We start from the raw sequence: 23,279 nt of genomic DNA, 5'->3' as shown, positions 1-23,279 counted from the left end.
ATACCTCAAAGCCATCCATTCTAACTAATTGTGACTCAATATTCACATCGGCAACAATGTCCTGTTCCTGAGTGAATACTGACGAAAAGTATTCATTCAGTGTCTCCCCAATCTCTTCAGCCTCCACACGCAACTTCCCACTACTATCCTTGACTGGACTTATTCCTACCCTGGTCATTCTATTATTCCTGACATACCTATAGAAAGCCTTTGGGTTTTCCCCAATCCTATCAACTAAGGACTTTTCATGTCCCCTCCTTGCTGCTCTCAGCTCTCTCTTCAGATCCTTCCTGGCTACCTTATAACTCTCAATCGCCCCAATTGAACCTTCACGCCTCATCTTTACATAGGCCGCCCTCTTCTCTTTAACAAGGGATTCCAATTCCTTATTAAACCACGGCTCCCTCACACGACCCTTTCCTCCCTGCCTGACAGGTACATACTTATCAAGGACACTCAATAGTTGCTCCTTGAACAAGCTCCACATATCGAATGCGCCCTTCCCTCAAAGCCTACTATTCCAAGCCACGCATTCTAAGTCATGCCTCACCGCATCATAATTTCCCTGCCCCCAGCTATAACTCTTGCCCTGCAGTGCACACTTATCCCTCTCCATCACTCGAGTAAAAGTCACCGAATTGTGGTCATTGTCCCCAAAGTGCCCAACTACCTCCAATTCTAACACCTGGCCTGGTTTGTTACCCAGAACCAAATCCAGTATGGCCTCACCTCTTGTTGGCCTGTCTACATATTGTGTTAGGAAACCCTCCTGCACACATTGGACAAACACTGACCCCATCTAACATACTCGAGCTATAGCTTTCCCAGTCAATATCTGGAAAGGTAAAGTCCCCCATAACAACCACCCTATTACTTTGACTCTTCTCCGGAATCATCCTCGCAATCCTTTCTTCTACATCTCTAGGACTATTAGGAGGCCTGTAGAAAACTCCTAACAGGGTGACCTCACCTTTCCTGTTTCTAACCTCAGCCCAAACTACCTCAGATGGCGAGTCTTCATCGATCGTCCTTTCCACTGCTGTAATACTATCTTTGACAAGCAATACCACACCTCCCCCTCTTTTACCCCACCTCTGACCCTACTAAAACATTTAAACCCTGGAACCTGCAACAGCCAATCCTGTCCCTGTTCTACCCATGTCTCCGTAATAGCCGCAACATCGAAATCCCAGGTACCAACCCACGCTGCAAGTTCACCTACCTTATTTTGTATACTTCTCACATTGAAGTATACACACTTCAAGCCACTTTCCTGTTTACAGGCACCTTCCTTCGAGATTGATGCCTGGTTCCTAACCTCCCTACACTCCAGGTCCTGCACCCTAAAGCTACAGTCTAGGTTCCCATGCCCCTGCAGAGTTAGTTTAAACCCCTCCCAAAGAGCACGAGCAAACCTCCCCCCAAGGATACTGGTGCCCCGCAGGTTCAGGTGTAGACCATCCTGTTTATAGAGGTCCCACCTTCCCCAGAAAGAACCCCAGTTATCCTGATACCGGAATCCCTCCCTCCTGCACCATCCCTGTAGCCACGCATTTAACTGGTCTCTCTCCCTATTCCTCAACTCTCTATCACGTGGCACGGGTAACAAACCGGAGACAACAACTCTAACTCTGTTCTAACTCTGAGCTTCCAACCTAGCTCCCTGAAAGCCTGCCTAACATCCTCAGCCCTCTTCCTACCTATGTCAGTGGTGCCAATGTGGACCACGACTTCGGGCTGCCCCCCCTCCCCCTTAAGGACCCAAAAAACATGATCAGAGACGTCACGTACCCTTGCACCTGGGAGGCAACATACCAAATATGAGTCTCTCTTGCCTCCACAAAACTGCCTGTGCCCCGAACAATCGAGTCCCAATAACTATTGCTCTGCTCTTCTCCACCCTTCCCTTCTGAGCAACGGGGACAGGCTCCATGCCAGAGGCCTGAACCCCATTGCTTACCCCTGGTAAATCGTCCCCCCCCCCCCCCCCCCCACAAGTATCCAAAACGGTATACTTGTTCTTGAGGGGAACGGCCGCAGGGGGTCCCTGCACTGGCTGCTTCCTCCAGTCCCTCTCACTGTCACCCATCTGTCTGCAATCTTTGGAGTTACTACTTCCCTAAAGCTCCGATCTATGACCCCCTCTGCCTCCCGAATGATCCTAAGTTCATCCAACTCCAGCTCCAGTTCCCTAACAATATTTGCCACAGCTAACATTTGCCATAGCTAACCTTTATGCATGGAGTTAAATGAGTAAAGTGAGGAAATGAACAGCTAAATAAGACAGTTGGGTGGAAATGTGGAGAAAATCAAGCTGATGAAGTTGACAGTGAGGGTAAGGCAGAAGGAAACATTAGGGGATGGGGGTAGAAGAGGAGGGAGAGCATGATCTAGACTGAGCCTGCAACTTACTCTGTGAAGCATTACCTGAGTTGTCTTCCATCCTAATGCAAATCATAAGATAAAAGATGGCTTTTACCACACTGAGGAAGGAAGTGGGCACGAGGTGCGAGCAATACGAGACCTGACAAGGAGCAATACATTAAACAGAAACTGTCTTAGTCTAAACTACAGACATTTGTTATCGTGTAGTTCTGCATGTCAACCTCAGCACTGAACAGTGATCTCGACTAAATGTCCTGACTTTATCATTCAACATTACAAATTAATCCGGACTGTGAAATGTAAGTAATGCCAGGCAAGCTTGAAAGGTTCACCATAGTTCCACAGTTCACACTCACCTTCCAAAGTTTCATAGTCTGCACAAGGTGCAGTAGCAACTCACTTCACTCACCATGGATTCTAAAATATCCATACCGCAATCCTACATGCAAAACTGCCTTTCTTAGTTAATGTGGAGAATAGAGTAAAAGGAGAAGTTCTCATTCCTCTACCACACATACAATCACCTACTGAATGAGCATTAATTTGCTTGAGCAGTATTCATGTGAATCATGTCAACGATGTAAAAGTTTAGGCCATCCATCTCTCTCCTTGGTGCAAGTGTCCATTTCCCAAACTTTTACTGAATTTAAATGTCATTTGTGTGTGCTGCAACCTCTGAATGATCCACATTACTGAGGAGTTGCTTTGTTTCTGACAGAGCCCATTTGGATTATTTAGAATGTCCCCAGTGGATTTAGGAACGGAAGCAGCTGTCAGCCCTTGGATCATTACAACAAGAGGGTCCACATGAACAGATGAGGAACGCATGGATTTGGATGTCTAGGACCAACAACAACCTTGAAGAGATGTTCTGAGGAAGGGTCACTGGACCTGAAACACTAACTCTGATTTCTCTGCACAGGTGCTGCCAGACCTGCTGAGTTTTTCCAGCAATTTCTGGAAACAGCTTTTGTTTCAGCAGATGTGAAACAGTCTCCCAATGCAGAGTTTCAAGCCATAGGTACTCTCATGCTGTGACAAAATGCATGAGATCCACAGTCACCTATCTTCAATGGGGAAGGACTATGACATTCTGTTCACAGGTGGTAGTCAGAATGTTGTGTTAAGATGTCCAGCTTATCAGCAATACAATATCTTCTACTACTGGACCATCAAGAGTCATAAGATGTCTCCTCAGTTGTAAGTTACAGCGAGGTTGAAGGTAGGGCGGCCATGTGCCTCTGGAGTGTCCAGATAGGAGTCTGCTGGAGACTCTGTACATGATTCCTCTTCCAGCTTGCTGCCTGCAGGCACTGCACTGCCTTGAGAAAAAGGGTTACCTACAAGTGAAGTCAAGATCCCTAAAACCCCTATTACCTTGCTGTTAGCAGTCAGCAGCAAGACTACAGTGATGGAGAAAGTGAGGACTGCAGATGCTGGAGTTCAGAGCTGAAAATGTGTTGCTGGAAAAGCGTAGCAGGTCAGACAGCATCCAAGGAGCAGGAGAGTCGACGTTTTGGGCATGAGCCTGCACCTTTCTGCAGTCTGCAGTCCTCACTTTCTCCTAGAAGATTTTAACCTACTGCGAATCCTCTTGCAAGGATGCCTTCCTTGAAGAAGCTCTCTTCCTCCCTCTACAAGGATGTCAGTGAGTCCCTCTCTCACTGCACACCCCAGGTCATTTCCTTATTCCTGAAGAAGGGCTCATGCCAGAAACGTCGACTCTCCGGCTCCTTGGATGCTGCCTGACCTGCTGCGCTTTTCCTGCAACACATTTTCAGCTACAGTGATGGAGTGCAAGCCAGCTTTTTTCCAGCAGGCACTGAGTGTTCTGGACCTGTGTCTCTATGGCAATTTTGAATGTATTTGTAGAGATAGCCAGACACATAGTGGAGGCAGTACAGTACTGACAGATTTGGAGGACTCCTCTAATCTTCGATCTGCATTCCCTGTGTGTCTCTGACACAGCTTTTGTATCGGTTGTGCATCTGAATTAAGTTATTAATATCCAACACCATGAGGTACTCTCTCTGCTTCGGAGCCGAACAGGTGCCTGTTTTCTGACAGTGCGGAGTACCAGTGACCTGGGACGTTTCTTCCTCGGTATGACTGTGATGTGCTCACCAGAATGTACTCCCAAGCCTAATCTAGCTACAGTAGCGAACAAGGTGGCATTACTTGAGCTGTTGGAAGTTGTAGAAATAGCCAACGTGTCCTCGCAGGATTTGTGTCTTCTTCCTCAGGTATGGAGTGGCTTCTCTTTGAAGGTGCATACTGTGCGGATATTGCTGCTGGCTGAAAGAAACAAAAGACGTAACGGACTGCAAAGTAAGTTTAGAAGCCTAGGCATGTTAAGAATATGTTCAAACTACTGGTGATGGGAGAACAGTGTAGCACTTGACAATGAATCTTACTTAGTTGCCAGCACATGGAGGTTTTAGGATTACCATATGAGCAGGCATTGTCCTCTCCTGGCAAGGCATGGGAGTCTGTCCTTGCAGAGGGTGAGGAGGTGGATGTTGGACATCACCTGTCTTGGCTTTCTCTTCATTATTGTTGGCTGATTTCTCCTGGAATAATAAAAATGGAAGGCTCAAAGTGAGATGAAAGTAGGTGCACAGTTGTTAGTGCTTGTGCAGGCAGGGGAAAGATGGTGAGGTATCATGAGTGAGCGTGTAGGAATAGTTAGGATTCCAGTGAGAGTCTGGGGTGGGTAGGTGAGTGAGGGATAATGCTGCAGGCAGTAGTGAGAGTGATAGAGCATGAATCAATAGTCAGAGACGGGTGCAGGAATAGAGTCAGACTAAGTGAGAGATAGCAGAGAGAAGATGGTGTTGCTTATCCTTGTAGAGCACAGAAGATCATGAACCTTCTTCCCACAGCATCGGGTATTCCCCTGTTCCACTGACAGACCTGACTGGCAACCGCAGAGAAAATTGGCATTGTTTGGTGCCATGTCTCCTCTGGTAGCCCTGAGAATACTTATCCACATGGACCTTTAAAGATGATGCTGGCAAAACAGGATACCAACCTCCCTTTCTCAGCTATGTCCTTGAGATCTGTGCAGCAACAAAGTGCAAATTTCAGTGTCTGGTTTGCAGCTTTTGTCCTGGTGCACAGCTGGGATTTCAATATTGCACAAATGGCACAGAAAGTCCTGGCAGCAGAGAGCATTTAGACCATAAGTAAGTGCAAGGTAGCATGAGAGTGGCATCATAGAGATGTTGTGCATACATGATGAGGTGAACAGTGGAGAATTGCAAGGCATCCCTCTCGAGTTCATGGAGAAAAAAGACTTCCCTGAAACTCCTTGAAATCAAAACTTGCTGATTTTTGATAATATTTCAGTCCATGGTGTTTAACTAGTGTCATGCATTATATTAACAACACTTCAAGCTTCAGTTCAATGTGAAATATTCTAAAGCACTGATCTTAAATTTGTGCAACATGACTCAATCCAAAGTTATCTAGGCAATAAGCAAATAGAAGATGCCTACAGACAGCAAAACTAAAATTTCAGTCTTTTTTGAAAGTGCTGCACAATCTTCTGAGAATGTAGTATGGGTGGCAGCAAAGTGGGAAATGTACTCCCATGTTCAGCATGCCTTTGTTCTCCCCCTCCCCAAAAACCGTTTCCTATCTCTTCACTTTGAGCACTTAACACTTGTTTTGCAGTGCTCTTCACAGATTTACAATTGCTCCTTCAATTTTATACACAATATTATATTGAAGATTCAAAAGAAATATACTGGTCAAATGGTCTGGGACATCAAAGCGTAATGATACAATTCCTAAACTTTCTAGTCTGAACTTAATTCAGTTCTTTTCCAATACTTAAGACTTGGCATCAAGATATTCTTTGACTCAGTAAAATACATGTTTGTGCACGACTATTACTCAGGTTACATCTTTAAAGTTAATTTGTTGGAATCACAAAAAATATTCTTCAGTGACAGACACTTTGATAGATTCAAATTATCAAAATATGAATAAAGATACTGTTAAATTTATCACTGGAAAACCATACTGTTTAGTCTCTGCACCCAATCAAAATCTGAATAAAGCTTCAAATTTTTGGGCTGGAATTAATCAATTGTTCAGTTGAAAAATGATTTCTTATGTCCACTAACAGTTGGAAACAGAAGACAGCGCAAACTGAAAAAAGGAGTAATTTTAGTTATGCTAAAACATGAGTCATGTCAGTTCACAGTAACTGCCAACATAGCAAAATGTTCAGTCACCATAGCAAGTTATCACAATGATTTTCAGGCAGAGGGGAAACTTCTAGATTAAGCAGAAAAATCATACAGTACAGTATTTTCAATGGTATGAGGAGGCTTCACATTGAGAGCACTGACTGTGGTATAATCCATTTTGTATCTAACAGATAGAATCAAGTCAAAGTTATCTGGAATCCTACCAAAATTATTTACACATGTGCAGTTCATGGAGGCAGCTGGCCATTTAAGTGATTAGCTGCCTCGACCCATCTGATTCTGATGTCTCCATCTTGGAGTATGGACAGTAGACCAGCTCAGGGCAGGCCTGTTCTCAAAACAATTCTTGCAGATAGGTACCTCAGCACTGTCATGTGGCTATGTGGATATGGTTTCAAGGGAACTTACGGATGGGGCTTAGATATCATTGGGTGTAAAGGACAGTATCCCTGACGGAAAGGGGTCAGATAACCTTTGGTCTTATTAACAGAGATGAAGATTATATGTAAAAAGTATGCATAAACTGATTGGAACAGTCCAACTTTTCAAAAGTATCATGAAATGTCAATCTGTAGAGAAATGTCGACCTGTCAACGCTGTGTTTTTATGAATGAGAGTACAACATCAAACTTCAATTATCTCAAGTCTGCACAGTACTTGTGGATGCTAGGTGAGTTGGCCTGGTAGGAGAAGAAAGGGTAGTGGGTGGAAGTAGGCACCATTTGCAAAGGGATCTTGGGAGATCATGGCGGTATAGAGGACATTAAACAGAGATGGATGATTCATGAGGATTATATGTGGATTTGGTTGGGTGTGATGAATGAGAGTTGGAGGAATGTTTCATGTTGTATTCTTTTATTTTAACTTTGAGCAGTGCCAGAGATCCAGAGGTAGGCTTTTTGCCTAACTTGCCTCGACAACTAGTAGCATTTTCATCTCCTCTTGGGTTGCCCGGGCTGTTGCCCAATGAAGATGGAACACACCATTTCCCCCAACCAAATACAGGAAGCATTAAAGATCTGTAAATGTCTGTGGGGACATGAACAAAGGTTTTGAGTTCAATTTGTCTGCACACCTAATCCTTTGATGAAAATCAAGGCCAATGTTTGTCAGATTTTTAAGCTTTGAGGATGGTGATTCAATATAAGGTAAAATGGAGTCTGAATTCTGCTGAACAACTTTGGATGGTTTATTTGTTTGAAGTTAAGGGAAGCACAGATTGATTTGCTGAGATGATGATGCACGATGTGTCATTGCCACAAGAATGAACAAGTGTCTGTTCAGACTTTGGACAGATATTAGTCTCTGAAAAACTGAAGGAAATTTTAGGAATGTTAGGCTTTGGGAAAAGTAATATATTAAACTGTTGATTTCACTCAAAGCAGAGTGGAGTTGAGAATGTAGATGAGAACTAATTAGCATTTCTAGATTAGATTAGATTTCTACAGTGTGGACCCAACAGGTCCACACCGACCCTCCGAACAGTAACCCACCAAAACCCCTTTTCCCCTTGGATATAAAACATGTGTGATTTACATTGCAATGGAGATTGGCTTTGAGAAGGAAAGAATTCATAACAAGGACAGACCCCTGAAAACACGGGTAATGAGGCCGGCTCTCCCAATGTTTAACCCACAGAATGCAGGTGAGATGTTATACACAGATTCAAGAAATTAAGTTTTAGAGATATTGAAGGAGGTTTGAACATTTGCCCAGCTTAGGATAGAGAAATGGAATCTTTAGTGTGGACAATACCGCAAAAGGTATTTCTGGAGTTAGAAGATACCAGCTGCTAAAGGAAAAAGCGGGCCACAGGTGGTGGGATTAGCTTTGAACAGGTTCTGAAAGAATTAAGTGTTAAATTCATGGATGAGAAAAATATAACTGCGGCACGAGATTCACAGTTTTTTTTCACAAGCTAGTAGTTTAGAACATAGGTAACCTTAATTTGTCAGTCAATACTACTTTTGCTTTGTTTTGCTTATTATTTTATTTGCTGCCATAAAAGTCTTAAGACTTGAAATCTTATTGTGTGATCCTTTTCAGTCAGCCACTGAAAATTCAAATATCATTTAAAAGTTCTTAGTGACTCTGGGGATTGTAATAGAAGTATATACTGTTTACATCAAATAAAAAGTTGAGAAAATTTAAATCCGTATCAGAACAATAGCAGTCTGATTATTCTTGATAATCAACAAAGCAAGCAAACAAATCTTTATTGATTCACTGAAATTATTAACCCGAATACTGTGAATAAATATTGAATTATGAACAAGGACAAGTCAGGATCTTGCGAGGCGGTACTAAATGAGGGCAAAGGAAATTACGACAGGATAAAGCAGGAGCTAGAGAGCATTAATTGGAAGCAGACGCTATCAGGCAAGCCAATATTTGACACATGTGAATTGCTTAAAGACCTGCTGATAAGAGTTCAAGACCAGCATGTTCCAATAAGGAGGAAGGCTAAGGAGGGCAAGGTAAGGGACACTTGGATGACGAGGGAGGTTGTGAATTTAGTCAAAAGGAAGAAGGAAGAACATGTAATGTTTGGGAGGCTAAAATCAGACTCGGCCTTTGAGGATTATAAGGAATGTATTCAAGAAGGGAATTAGGAGAGCAAGAAGGCGCCATGAAATAATGTTGGCAAGTAGGGTTAAACAGAATCCCAAGGCATTCTATAGATACATTAAAAACAAGAGGATAACTAGGGAGAAGGCAGGACGACTCAAGGATAAAGGAAGGAATCCGTGCTTGGAAGCTGAGAATGTAGGTGAGATTTGTTTGGGGCATGCAAATATGCTAGGCCATTTTGAGATCAAGAAAGAAGTGGCATTGGATCTCTTGAAGAGCATTAAAGTGAATTAGTCCCCAGGTCTCAATGGTATCTAGCCCAGGATACTAAGAGAAGCAAGAGAGGAGATTTCTGGGGCCATGACAAAGATCTTTGTTTCCTTGTTAGCCACTGAAGAGGTCCCAGAGGACTGGCGATTAGCAAATATTGTTCCTCTGTTCAAGGGATAATCCAAGAAACTATAGACCGGTGAATTTCATATCGATGGTTGGGAAACTTTTGGAGAGACTTCTTAGGGATAGGATTTACGCACATTTGGCAAAGCAAGACCTAATTAGAGAGAGTCAGCATGGCTTTGTGCAGGGCAGGCCATTTCTTACTAACTTGATTGAATTTTTCGAGGGCTGAAAAATGTGTTGCTGGAAAAGTGCAGCAGGTCAGGCAGCATCCAAGGAGCAGGAGAATCAACGTTTTGGGCATAAGCCCTTCTTCAGGAATTATGCCCAAAATGTCAATTCTCCTGCTCCTTGGATGCTGCCTGACCTGCTGCGCTTTTCCAGCAACACATTTTTCAGCTCTGATCTCCAGCATCTGCAGTCCTCACTTTCTCCTAGTGAATTTTTCGAGGGTTCAAGACGATCAATGAGGGTAGAGCAGTGGATGTTGTTTACATTAATTTTAGTATGACTTTTGACAAGGTCCCTCATGACAGGCTCATCTAGAAGATTAAGATGTATGGAATCCATGGAGACTGGATGGCCGCATGGATTCAGAATTGGCTTGTCCATAGGAGACAGACGGTAGTGGGGGAAGGGTGTTTATCAGGCTAGAGGCCCACGACTAGCGGTGTTCCACACGGATCCGTACCAGGACCTCTGCTGTTTATGATATATATATATATATATATAAATGACTTATATGAAAACATAGATGAGTGGATTAGTAAGTTTGCAGATGATACAAAGACTGGTGGAGTTGTGGATAGTGTAGAAGGTTGTCAAAGGAAACAGCAGGATATAGATCAGTTGCAGATATGGGCAGAGAAATGGCAGATAGAGTTTAATGAGGACAAGTGTGAGAAGCTGCACTTTGGGAGATCAAATGTTAAGGAAAAGTATACAGCTAATGGCAGGATTCCGAATAGTATTGGTGTACAGAACGATCCTGGGGTTCAAGGCCATAGCTCCCTGAAAATGACCACGCAAGCAGAGAATGGTAATAAAAACCAGCAAAATCATCTCCTTTTTAACCGGTCCTTTTCCCCAATAACTTACGAAATCACCAAAATCACTGATTTATTCTCAAGTTATGGCTCCATTATTGGTTACTTGCCAAGGGCATCATTCTTTATATGTGAAAGCAGATGGAAAGGCCAACTGCCTTAATGTTATTCTGGATTAGTGATGCTGGAAGAGCACAACAGTTCAGACAGCATCCAAAGTACAGCGAAATCGACGTTTCGGGCAAAAGCCCTTCAGCAGGAATAAAAGCTTTTATTTCTGATGAAGGGCTTTTGCTCGAAACGGCGATTTCGCTGCACTTTGGATGCTGCCTGAACTGCTGTGCTCTTCCAGCACCACTGATCCAGAATTTGGTTTCCAGCATCTGCAGTCATTGTTTTTGCCTTAATGTTAGTAAATTTATGTACACAAACACAAGTGGCTAGCTGTCAATATGAAAGAGAAACCTTGGCTGATACTTGTAGCCATACAGATGTTGATTTTAGTCTCCCCAATACTTCTGAAGCTGAAATCAATAAACCTGACATACATCTAGATTGTAATCCCTCAATATGTACAACTGAACACCATTTTATCTGAAGGCATCTGCAACAACGTTTGAATATAGCAGTAACTGTTGATATTTCATTTGAGTTTATTTGATACAATATAATCTATTTTCATTCCGTATGTACTTACTGGGTCTGTCAACATTGTTCTCAGATGGGATGAAAGAGCCAGCACTGCCAGACTATTAAATACAATGCCATTTATCAGTGAGTACCAGTAGTCTTTGGAAGGCAACAGCATTACAAAAGTCACAACAAAGTCTGCGTATAAAACCAGTAGCCAGGTTATGACAGCGCAGACCATTCCACATCCATCACGAATAAACCAGATCCGATCCACGACTTCCACATTTCCAGACGAGCACTCAAAGTCATCTTCGGAGCTCAGCAGAGGATGATGGTCAACATCCCGAAACCGGTGCCCTGACGACTGCATGATCTGTCAGTCTCACCTATTATGAAAAAGCCAATTATGCACAAAGGCAAGAATAGAGTAAATATCAACATTCCTGCTTATCTCTCCTGTCTTGAAAACATTATCTGGCATTTAAGCTATGAACAGATTTTATTTTAGGCTTTTTTAAAGATGATCTCCAATTTAATATTCTAAGAAAGTAGTCTCGTGGGATATACTTCAAATGAAATCGCAATATTTGTTTTAAAATTTAACATATACAATTTCTCTATCTTATAGTGACATTTTAAATAATGAACCACTTTGTGAACACTTGAAATTAAATCTCCAAATATGTGTAACAAATAACTAAAAATATTGCTGCTTCACATTTATGGAAAATAAATGTAACTGTAGATCAATAAAGCATCAGTGTACCTTCAGCACATTATTCCAAAAAAAGTATAAACATATTTACTTCAATGGAGTAATTATTAAAAACTCGCTGGATTCAAACTTTTCTAATTAAACATTCCTTACTGTGGCAGAACACAAAATTATCTTTGTGTTTTTGTGATCATGCACAATGAGTCTTCAATTTTTGACATTAAGATTTGGGAAGAGAGAAAGAAAAGTGAACATTTGAAACAATACTGGGGTCCATACAGCAACTCTATTCTTTCAGTAAAAGGAAAGATTGACATATACATTTATCCCTCTTCATTAGGATGAGATTTATACTCTAGCTGACAGAATTTGGAAACTCAATCCTTCAAAAATATCTCCCATCCAAGGTCAGTAAATTGGAAAATTTATGCAAGTCAAATATGCTCTGGCGTTTGAAGGTCATTTGTAGATATATCTAGCAAGAGGAATATTCTGTTTAACATATACTTAGTGCCCACTCACGAAAAAAAGTCCTACTGATATCTTGTAACCTATTCATGTCAGAAATGTTTAGAAAAACAAATTAAAATTCCAATTCTTCTTAGATTATAAATCAAATGAATAATTGACTTATATGATTTCACCTCTGCAAACCAATCTGATATCTAATTTTTTTTTAAATCAATGTTTTACTTGAAATCTTTGCTCTCATTATAGCCACTAATTACGAACTCTATAACAAGTGCAAGTGGACTTAAATTTACTCAGCAGCTTTAGTTACTAAAAATAGATTTTAAAAAAAAATTACATGATATGTGGAGCTGTTTCACAAGTCAACACATTAAGAACAATGCTTACCTAAATTCTTCAGGTTTTTCCATTAAGTTTTTCTGCATCAAAACTGCTTTTCTGAATTATTTTGAAAGACCTGCGAGAATATAAATGATAACTCTTATTCACTGTCAATTATTAAACATTTATTCCTCACAGCTGACTAAAATATATCTGATCTTTTATGAAATCCTGTATCCCATTGAAAAGCATGAACATCTCCTTCACTTATAATCTGTATTCAGCTCATGTAGCTTACTCTTCTTAATGCTTAGGGTCTTAGGTCAATAGTTAAGGACTTCTAATTTCTGTCGACATGATCTTTGCACATGTTCAGACAGATATTTGAAAATTTGCCCTTCATAGACAAATAATGTTGTGCTGAAGTAAAATAAGAAAAGCATGTTAAATTGTTAAAAATCTCACAGCACCAGGTTATAGTCCAACAGGTTAGCTGCTTTACTGAAAAGTGTTGTGCAATTTTTAACTTTGTCCACCCCAGTCCAACACCGGCTCCTCTAAAAGATGTTAAATTGTGTTTTACCTAATTAGATTTCTGTGTAAACAAGCTGTGGTCTTCATTAAGGGACTTACTTTAAGCAAAGATGGGAACACCGATGAGAGAAACTGAGAAGCACATGGCATTGTGTAGCAATTGGTTAATTGGGGAGTAGTAATAAAATTGACAAGATGAGTAGTTATTAGGAGGATTCTATTATTAGGAAACACAGCTGAAAAATCCACAGTCCTAAATGGAATTTCACATTTCAGCTTGAAAAGGTTATAGTAATAATGTAAGATGGAAAAGATAAATCATTATCCCTGACGCACCCTTCAAAGAGGTTGGCTAACCTGTTGAGGTGGAATGTTTTAACCTTCAGATGTTTGATGCCCAAAGCTGAACACAATATTGCTGCTAGAGTCTGATCAAGCATCAGTAGAACTTGACAACAGATTTTCAGTAAAGCAGTTCTATCTGCTTCTTCTTGTTACATTCAGCACAGCTTAACCTTAAAATTTTAGTGCCTACACCCAAAGAGATTTCAAAAATACTTTTAAATCTCACTACCTTTCAGGTGGTAGGGATTTGCTGTCACTGGGCACAGTTCACATTCCAACAGATAAAACAAGTGTTTCAAGGGCCGCCAACAGCAATATAAGCTTCTGCACATTGGATTTCTAGCTTTTTACAGAAATCCAAACAAGAAAACTGGAAATCTATCCTGAGACAAGACAGAGGAAGAGACAGGCATTATTGTCATCTGATTGAATCTATTGGATTATATGGAGTATAGTTATATTGGAACCAATAATTATACAGTAATGAAGATGCCACTTCAACTGAAATATTAAGGGAGAGAATGGTTTTGTTAGCACTTATTTTTTGGGTAACATTAATTGTGCTTTGGAGTTTCAATACATCTTCCATGATGTATCCATCCCTGTGGAACTAATTGTAAAGGATGCCACACTGGTGGAGGTCCAGACGTTCGTTCACTGCATGTTCAATGTATCCTTGCTGAGCAGGCAGAATGCGATGTCAATCTGCACATAACACAAATTTGAAACCAGCAGGGCCAATTTGGAGGTGACTGCCAACTAATAACCACTATTTATCTTGCACTGACTATCACCTATTGGTTCCCAGTGCCGCACCACACACACACACACTGTGTCTCTACGTTACTGAGAAGGCAGAATTTAAGGATCCTGATAGGGGCACATCCACTTACCCAAATCATTGCAGGCTTTCTGGGTTTTCAAACCAAGTACCTAGTGAGGATCTCTGTGCTTCTAGCCAATCATAGGCTGGAAACTCTTAACCACTAGGATCAATAATCCACTACCATTTTTGTGCTCAGTCTTCCATCAGGGTCAATATTGTAGCCATGGAAGTGACACAAGTGGAGTCTGACAGGAGGGCCCAAGGAAAGGAGAGTCAGTAAGGAGGATTGACTGCAAGGGCCGGGTAGGTGCAGGGAGGTAAATTACCTGCCTCCCTCCTGATTTTAGTCCTTTGATCAGGATTTGTTGTGTCATTGCCCTATATGGTGAGTTTCCGGCTCCCTACTGAGAGAATTCCAGAGGCTGTGGGAAGAGGCCCTTTCTCCTTCCTTCCCATCTGGAATTTGATTGGGTGGGAGGGGCGTAGCAGTCACCTCTGAGAGACAATTTATTACAACCATATACTGTTGGTATTTGATCTGATGGCCACAAGTGTGAAATAAACTGACAGTGCTGTGTCTTTATCATCACTGCCAACTTGGTGTTGCATCTTTGCCTGTCCAGGCTGTACCTTTGGTGTAACCAAAAAGTCAAAAATACAAAGTAAAGCTGAAATATAGGGAGTAGGGAAGCTAGAGGTGCTACTTATACCATTTAAAACCAGAAGATCACTAATGATAAAGGGTAAGTGGAATATGAAGAGGATTAGGTGCAAGAATACAGTCATCTTAAATGGTTTGAGATCGGTCACTGGCCATGCATTCGGTAGCGGGTGCTGCAAACACCACCTCCTCCATAGGGTTCAGAACATGCAAACCACAATATCCCTCCTAGACAGAACTTAGGGCGCTTCCAGTTACATGCCACCTTGCCCTGCAAAAGAGCAGCAAGTGCGTCAGTGTACATTAGGCAATCTGGTTGATCTGGCTCTTGTGGTTGAATAGCTGTCAGTAAGTGTACTTGTGTGTTGTGGACATGAGTAGTGCAGCACTGCTAAGTGTGTGAGAATGAGGTGAAGCATAGAAATATTAGGTATGAAGTCCAACTGATAAAATTTACAGTAGGCCAGTGATGAGACTGTGATAAATTAAGGAGTGACCAATGGCTACAATTGGAAATGCTGCAATAAAGCAATTGAAGATATGTTTATTGATCCTGACCATTTTATCCATATCTTTGTGCTTAACTCCTCATATTGTTCTCCAATATTCCTATTTCTCAATATATCCTCTTACAGCAAGAATATATCTTTCCTCCCCGTTTCCACCAAAATCTCAAATATTGCATGTAAAAAAAACCTTGCAGCCTGCTTTCTTTCCCCTGTTGCAATACTTACTCTATTCCATGTCAGATCCTCTTTCACAATGATAAGCACCAACTCCAGCTACAATGCACCTCCTCTTTACAATGTGCAGGCTAGCTTTTAAGTGCTGCTGCTAATAACTCAATATTGGCCTCATGCTGATGCATCCACTCAAGGTACAGTTTGGTTAGCAGTGGCTACAGGCTGATATTTTTCAATCGAGCCAGCAGCACAAACTTCATGCTGCTTTAAAGGTCATGTCTATCATGATTTCATTTTTTTTTTCCCCAAGGGCTATTCAATTTAGCTCCTATAATATTATTTCACAATCATTTTCATTGTAGTTATTTGTTAATAATAACCTGCTAAAAATTGGGTATCAACTTCCAAATGAAACATTGTGGGCTTCATTGGCTTGGACATTGCCCAACCCTAAATGCCCTTGAGAAGGTAATGATGAGCTGCCTTCTTGAACCACTGCATTTGATACTGGTGTGCCCAGAATGCTGTTAGGGAGGGAGCTCCAGGACTATGACCAGCAACAGTGCAGGAAAAGTGATGCATTTCCAAGTAAGGATGCTATACGACTTGGCGGGGAACTTGCAAGCATTGGTGCTCGCATGCATCTGCTGCCCTTGTCGTTCTAGATGGCAATGGTGGTCAGTTTAGAAGGTGCTGTTTAAGGAGCCTTTCTGCAGTGCACCTTGCAGAGCGTACATTCTGCTGCTAATGTGAGCTAACTGTGGAGAACGTCATTGTTTAATGGTGTGGTGCCAATTAAGAGGACCACTTTTTCCTGGGTGATGTCATGTTTCTTGATCCCCAAAAGACTAAAACATTTAGTAGAAGACTCATGCCACTCCACCCAAGAATTCCTGAAGACCAAAGACACCAAGATAGAAGAGAATGAAATAATGGTTTCCTTTGACATAACAGCTGCAAATGTGTTGCTGGTCAAAGCACAGCAGGCCAGGCAGCATCTCAGGAATAGAGAATTCGACGTTTCGAGCATAAGCCCTTCATCAGGAATAAGAGAGAGAGAGCCAAGCAGGCTAAGATAAAAGGTAGGGAGGAGGGACTAGGGGGAGGGGCGATGGAGGTGGGATAGGTGGAAGGAGGTCAAGGTGAGGGTGATAGGCCGGAGTGGGGTGGGGGCGGAGAGGTCAGGAAGAGGATTGCAGGTTAGGAGGGCGGTGCTGAGTTGTGGGAACCGACTGAGACAAGGTGGGGGGAGGGGAAATTATCTTAGCCTGCTTGGCTCCCTCTCTCTTATTCCTGATGAAGGGCTTATGCTCGAAACGTCGAATTCTCTATTCCTGAGATGCTGCCTGGCCTGCTGTGCTTTGACCAGCAACACATTTGCAGCTGTGATCTCCAGCATCTGCAGACCTCATTTTTTACTCCTTTGACATAACAGCCCTGTTCACATCCATCAACATCAACCTGGCCAAGGAAACAACTGACTACATTATTAGAAGAACCAAAGACACATACACCAAATACCACCAACTTCATCAGCAAAGACAGTATCGTCAAGCTAGTGGAACCTTTGCGTTACCACCCACTTCACCTTCAACAACAAAATCTACAGACAAACCAACGGAACACCCATGGGATCTCCGATATCAGGTTTCTTAGCAGAGGCACTAATGCAGAGACTCGAACAAACAACTCTGTCATCATCCAACCCAAATTTTGGGTCCGCCACATGGATGACACCTTTGTCATCACTAAACGAAACAAATTAGAGGAAATCTTCAAGACCACTAATATTATCCTTACTGGCATAAAATTCACTAAACAGCAGGAAAACAACAACAAATGCCATTCCTAGACGTTGCAGTAGGGCGAACAGCCAATGGGGAGCTTCAAACCAGAATTGACGGAAAACACCACATACAGACCAGATATTGAACAGCAGAAGCAATCATCCCAACATCCACAAACGAAGCTGCATCAGAACATTATTTCAATGAGACACCACACACTGCAGCACAGAGAAACTACAAAGAACAGAGGAAAATCACTTATACAGTGTATTCAAAAAGAACAGGTACCCAATGAACACAGTCCGACAATTTCTGAGCAACAAATCAAACAAGCAGACAAAACATATCCAAAAACCCTATCCACTCTCCCCTACATCAAAGACATCTCTGAAATGACTTCCAGGCTTCTCAGACCCTTTGGTATCATGGTAGCCCACAAACCCACCAACACACTAAAACAGCAGCTAATTAGCTTGAAAGACCCTATACAGACAACAAGCAAAACTAATGCCATTTACAAGAGTCTGTTCGAGTCTCTGCATTAGTGCCTCTGCTAAGAAACCTGATATCAGAGATCCCATGGGTGTTCCGTTGGTTTGTCTGTAGATTTTGTTGTTGAAGGTGAAGTGGGTGATAACGCAAAGGTCCACGAGCTTGACAATACTTGCAAGAACTGTAACAAACACTACATTGGACAAATAGACAGAAAACTAGCCACCAGGATACATTATCAACTAGCCACAAAACGACTTGACCCACTCGCACCAGTATCCTTACATATGGATGAGGAAGGACACCACTTCGACTGGGACAACACATCCATCCTAGGACAAGTCAAACAGAGACACACACGAGAATTCCTAGAAGCATGGCATTCCAACTGGAACTCTATCTACAAATACAGTTACTTGGATCCCATTTACCACTCCTGAGAAAAAGAACAGGAAATGACATCACCATAGGAAATGATGTCACCACAGGAAATGACATCGCCGATCCTAGGAAACTCAAACATATAAATAGAAAGCAGGCTGCACCACCAGAACTTCATTCAGAGACTCACTGAAGATGTTACCTAGTATGGTGACGTAATGTCTGAAAACGAACCTTCCAGCTCAGCGAGCAAACCTACATCCAATTTCTTGAGTTCTGTTGGAGCTGCACTCATCCACTCATACCTCAACCTGTCTCTTTTAAATCATGGACAGGTTTTTGGGAGTCAGTGATGTGTTACTCCCTGCAAGAATCCTAACCTCTGATCTGGTCTTGTAGCCACAGTATTTATGTGGCAAGTGTAGTTCACTTTCTAGACTATAATAACCCAAGGATGTTAATAGTGGGGATTGGGCGATGGTAATGTCATGAGGCGATGATTAGATTCTTTCTTGCTAGAATACTGTTAAGGAATGTTCTCGCAGTGAAGAACGAAACAAATACGATTCATCGTTTATATAAAGTGGAAAGAAATATTGATTTTTTTTCTCTCTCTGTGCTTGAAGAGTAGATGTAATTTTGCATTCAAACCACTGGCCATTTTCAAGCAACCCTTTAAAGTCGTCAGATTGAGACTACAACAAGGCAAGGATGAAAGCTTGCAATCCTTATGGTTTTCTTAATTATACTGTATATGATCTATAATCTTAAGTTTGTATTAAGTCTGAAAAACTGGAGAGAGGAAAATAGCTTTGATCCAAACAATATTAGATTTATGACAACTACATTGATGAATCTAATCATGTTTCATACAGATAGAATTAGGTTCCATTCTAAAACTTTCAACATTATAAAACATTGTGGTTCCCTGGCCAGCAATGTAGAGATTGCAGCTGTGTACACAGACTTGGTTGCAGTGCTCCATTTGCTGTTCAAATACTTGTTAAATATTTAACGTTAGCAAATAGCTGATGGAACAGTTGGCCCTTTGCCAATTGTCAAGGTTAAAAAAAAGTTTAAATTTTGGCTGCCTGTATTGTTTTTAAATTTTCCTGTTATAGTGAAACTTTTGCAAATTTGAGAGGTAAAGGTTTTCCACACAGTATGTAATAAGGCTGCATTGGTTACTCAGACTTATTGCCCTTAAAAGTTTTAGATTTGATAATTAATTGCTTTGCTTCTGTGGGGCTTCAAAAGTCAAGCAGATGGCACAGATAAGAGCCATACACAAAGAAAATTAGGTTCTTGTTCGAGAAGCACCACTGATGAGTAAACTAGGTTCCAGCAGATTTTATGGCTACATTCTTTGGTGACTGCCAACAAGCCACCAGTTCAATATGATTTCCTGTACCACAGTGGTATTTTAACTCATGGTTGCTAGTCCAATACTATAGCTGCAAATGTGTTGCACAGCAGGCCAGGCAGCATCTCAGGAATAGAGAATTCGACGTTTCGAGCATAAGCCCTTCATCAGGAATCCAATACTATAATCAATCACTTGCAAAACTCTTTTACTAGAAAGTCTATGAATACAGATCAAAAACACTTCAGACTGCCATTGTGTGTGAAGCATAAAACCAAAAGACCTGTGGATACTGTAAATCAGAAACAAAAACAGAAATTGCTGGAAAGGCTCAGCAGGTCTGGCAGCACCTGTAGAGAGAAATTGTTTGGGCTCAGTAATGTTTCCTCAGAAATGTGTGCGCAGCTATTTGTTGATCATAACTCAGCATGTCGGGTTCCATTTTTGGCACTGCAGCCTAAATAATGGTACGAATTTACTTTAAATACAAGCTCTACAAGTAATCTGTTGTTAATTTCCTTTTGCTAGACACATTTACAGTCAAAACAAGTGAAAAAAGTGAAAATTATTACATACAACCTTTTTTAACTGACAATATTATTTCTCAGTTCTCAGGCAAAATTCAGAAATGTGAAATAAAATATGTAATTATCACACAAGTAAATTACGAAGCATAAATTCCACATTCAGGATCACACAGTCACTTTTAGACAGCAATAGATAATATAATCATTAACATGATGAGCAATCACACTGAAATTCTATGGGTTTGTTTAAAGTTTATACTATTTATATTTCCAAATTAAAATTCTTCTCAAAATTATGCAAATCCTATATTTTCTCAATTATATTCCAATAAACGACTCACTTTTAAATCATTTTGCACTGTAGACACCTAATGTTCATGTTCACTTCAGCTTCCAGCATTTAAACTGCTCTTCACTGCCGATAGTTTTACCCAATCAAATTTGCCCTCAGCCACTGGAGATTAGTGGGAGAGAAAAGAAAATTAAAGCCATGAACTGATCAATTTTTCTGTGAAACATAGGGAGCTGAAATTAGATTGAAGACCAAAATAAGATGGCAGTCTGCATCTTAATTTGGACTGCCATGGATCAATGCATTCGATTTAAGATAATTTAGAATTTCAAACATTTTCAGTTTACCTGAGGCACCCACTTTTCTCTCCACCAAATTAACTAGTGTCTAGAACTGAGGGCATAAGGAACTGTGTTTGGAACAATTTTAGTTCATGACACCCACGAATAACATAACACATTTTCTTTTTTTCTAGCTGTATGCTTATGTGTTCTACAGTACATTTCATTTTTGATCACAAGTGAATAATCCACAAGTTCATTTACATTATAACAATGCACCCTATTTCTAATCTCCCTATTGCAATATATTATGGCAATATGAACTTTTTTCTACATTCTCAACATGTGTGGCATTGGTAAGATCAGCATTTGTTGCAAATTTCTGGATGAATTGACAACTTACTTCTGTTACAACCAGGTGAGGCGGATGAATCACCTTCCCTCTTTAAAACCCCTCAGTTGGTGACAACCAATAATATTTTTAAGCACGCAGTTATCATACATCAAACATAGCTCACTCGAAAATGAAGAAAACAATTGCTAATGTTTCACCAAATGAAATAAGAATTATAAAATTATAAACGACTGACAGCACGAAAAAAGTGTGGCATCAAACCCACACAAACACGAGTGTTAAGTTTAAAAGGAAGTATGTCTGGTCTGGACAGTGATAATTGAGGCCATGTTATTTCAAAGCCCACAGCATCTTTGAGATGTTAAAGGTTACACTTGGTCAACTATTGATGTATACCCACAGATGTAGCTGCATTTGTTGATATCTTGATGAATGGTTGCACTCCTGAGTTTTTTTTGTCACCAGGTACTATTTTTCCACAATGCTGAGAGATCAAGCAGGGAGAGAGAGAAGAAACAAGCCTTACAGACTTTGTTGTTATGGATCCATGTGCTTCTGTCTGCTTCTGGAATCTAGCTTCACTTTCAAAACGGCTGTCAGACAAGATTTTGATCTCTCGATATGTACAATCTTCATGCATGTGGAAATTAAACAGGAGATGCAAAATTCATGATGCCAACTTAGTTGGCGGGTTTCAATATCTTTATATAAATATTATAATTTCAGTGCAGATGTCTTTGTTTATTCCACATAGGCGTCTCAAAGATTACCACTATTTGTAGTCAAATGAATACTGTAGCCATTTTCGGTCTACGCTTCTGACTCTAAAACATTCCAATCCATGAAAGGAATCAGTTACAACAATTAGTTGGCGCGTAATACAAGAATCTATATTTACTATTTGTTAACCCCATTTAACACATGTTAAAAGGACTGGAATCTAGAGCAGCCATATTAGCTAAGGACAGTGGGTTGCATTGCCTAAAAGATATTCGTGAACCATCTAGATTTTGACCATTCAACACCTTACTGGTGATTGTAAGCATTTCTAACTCTTATCTACAAATTTCATATAAACTAAAAGCCTTATAAGTTACATTGAGGGATTTCAACTAATATTCTTCAGGTCATTAATCTAGCTCGCTGGAACACGTGTTCAGTGACATAAGCAGAATTTCCACAGGACATTGGGTGGACGGGTGCACAACTTTAGACGAGTCACCATTTCTCATTCAACTATTCTGGAAATGTTGAAATGTCATTTCAAGTATGAGGCATTCCATACAGTTCAAAGCAAATGTGTTCTCCAGAGAAAAGACAAGGGGCTCATATCTCAAGACATTCTTTGGATATCAAACATATGGAATACAATAAGGTAAAAAGTAATTGTCATGTCAGGTACCAAGAGTTCAACAGAGAGCACCGAACACTATTGAAAGTTTGAGGGCGAAATAAAAAAGGAAATTAGAAAAGCAAATGAAGGATGTAAAAATGAATTGTGAGGAAGGAAACCCAATGATGTTTTATTAATATCTAATGATCACCAGAAAATTGAGAGAAAGAGTAAAGCCATTGAAAACCAAAAAAGGTTCACTTGCACATGGAGGCAGAAGGCATGGCTCTGAATAAACAATTCACAATTATCTTCAGTGACTGGGGAAACAATGCAGATAATACAGTTGAGAAGAATTGAGAAACTTTGAATGGTATAAATACACTAAGACAGCAAGGGGTTTAATAATTTTGAAACTGTCATGACACCAGGCTCAGATTAAATGTTTCCCAAGCTAGGAGAAGAAATAAGGACAGAGCAAAGGCGCTATCCCCTTTTCCAGTTATCTCTTGGTCCAGGCATGGTGTTGTATGAGTAGAAAATTTCCAATGTTCCATGATATAAAAAAGGAGGAAGGTACAGAACAAGTAATTACAGCCTAGTCAGCCTAATCTGAGTAATGGTCAAATTATTGAAAAAAGTTCAAAGGAACAGTATAAATGCT

At 40.8% G+C, this 23,279-nt stretch overlaps 1 protein-coding gene across 2 annotated transcripts in view; it reads right to left on the bottom strand.

The window, feature by feature from the left end:
• zdhhc7 (zinc finger DHHC-type palmitoyltransferase 7) overlaps positions 1 to 23,279 on the bottom strand; it is a 73,074-nt gene that overhangs the window by 24,445 nt on the left and 25,350 nt on the right. The window contains exons 1-3 of one of the 2 annotated variants that reach the window (XM_060837604.1): positions 13,864 to 13,883; positions 12,822 to 12,891; positions 11,313 to 11,634 (exon numbers count right to left, since the gene is read on the bottom strand). In XM_060837604.1, the coding sequence (XP_060693587.1) occupies positions 11,313 to 11,618 (306 nt within the window). In that variant the 5' untranslated portion in view covers positions 11,619 to 11,634; positions 12,822 to 12,891; positions 13,864 to 13,883. Of the gene's footprint in view, positions 1 to 11,312; positions 11,635 to 12,821; positions 12,892 to 13,863; positions 13,884 to 23,279 lie in introns of those variants that run through there. The other variant, XM_060837603.1, reaches the window with a different exon arrangement.

The sequence above is a fragment of the Hemiscyllium ocellatum genome, chromosome 17, assembly GCF_020745735.1.
Source record: "Hemiscyllium ocellatum isolate sHemOce1 chromosome 17, sHemOce1.pat.X.cur, whole genome shotgun sequence".
Classification (NCBI taxonomy): Eukaryota; Metazoa; Chordata; class Chondrichthyes; order Orectolobiformes; family Hemiscylliidae; genus Hemiscyllium; species Hemiscyllium ocellatum.
Note: the sequence above shows the minus strand (reverse complement) of the source record. Positions and strands in the feature narration are given on the sequence as shown.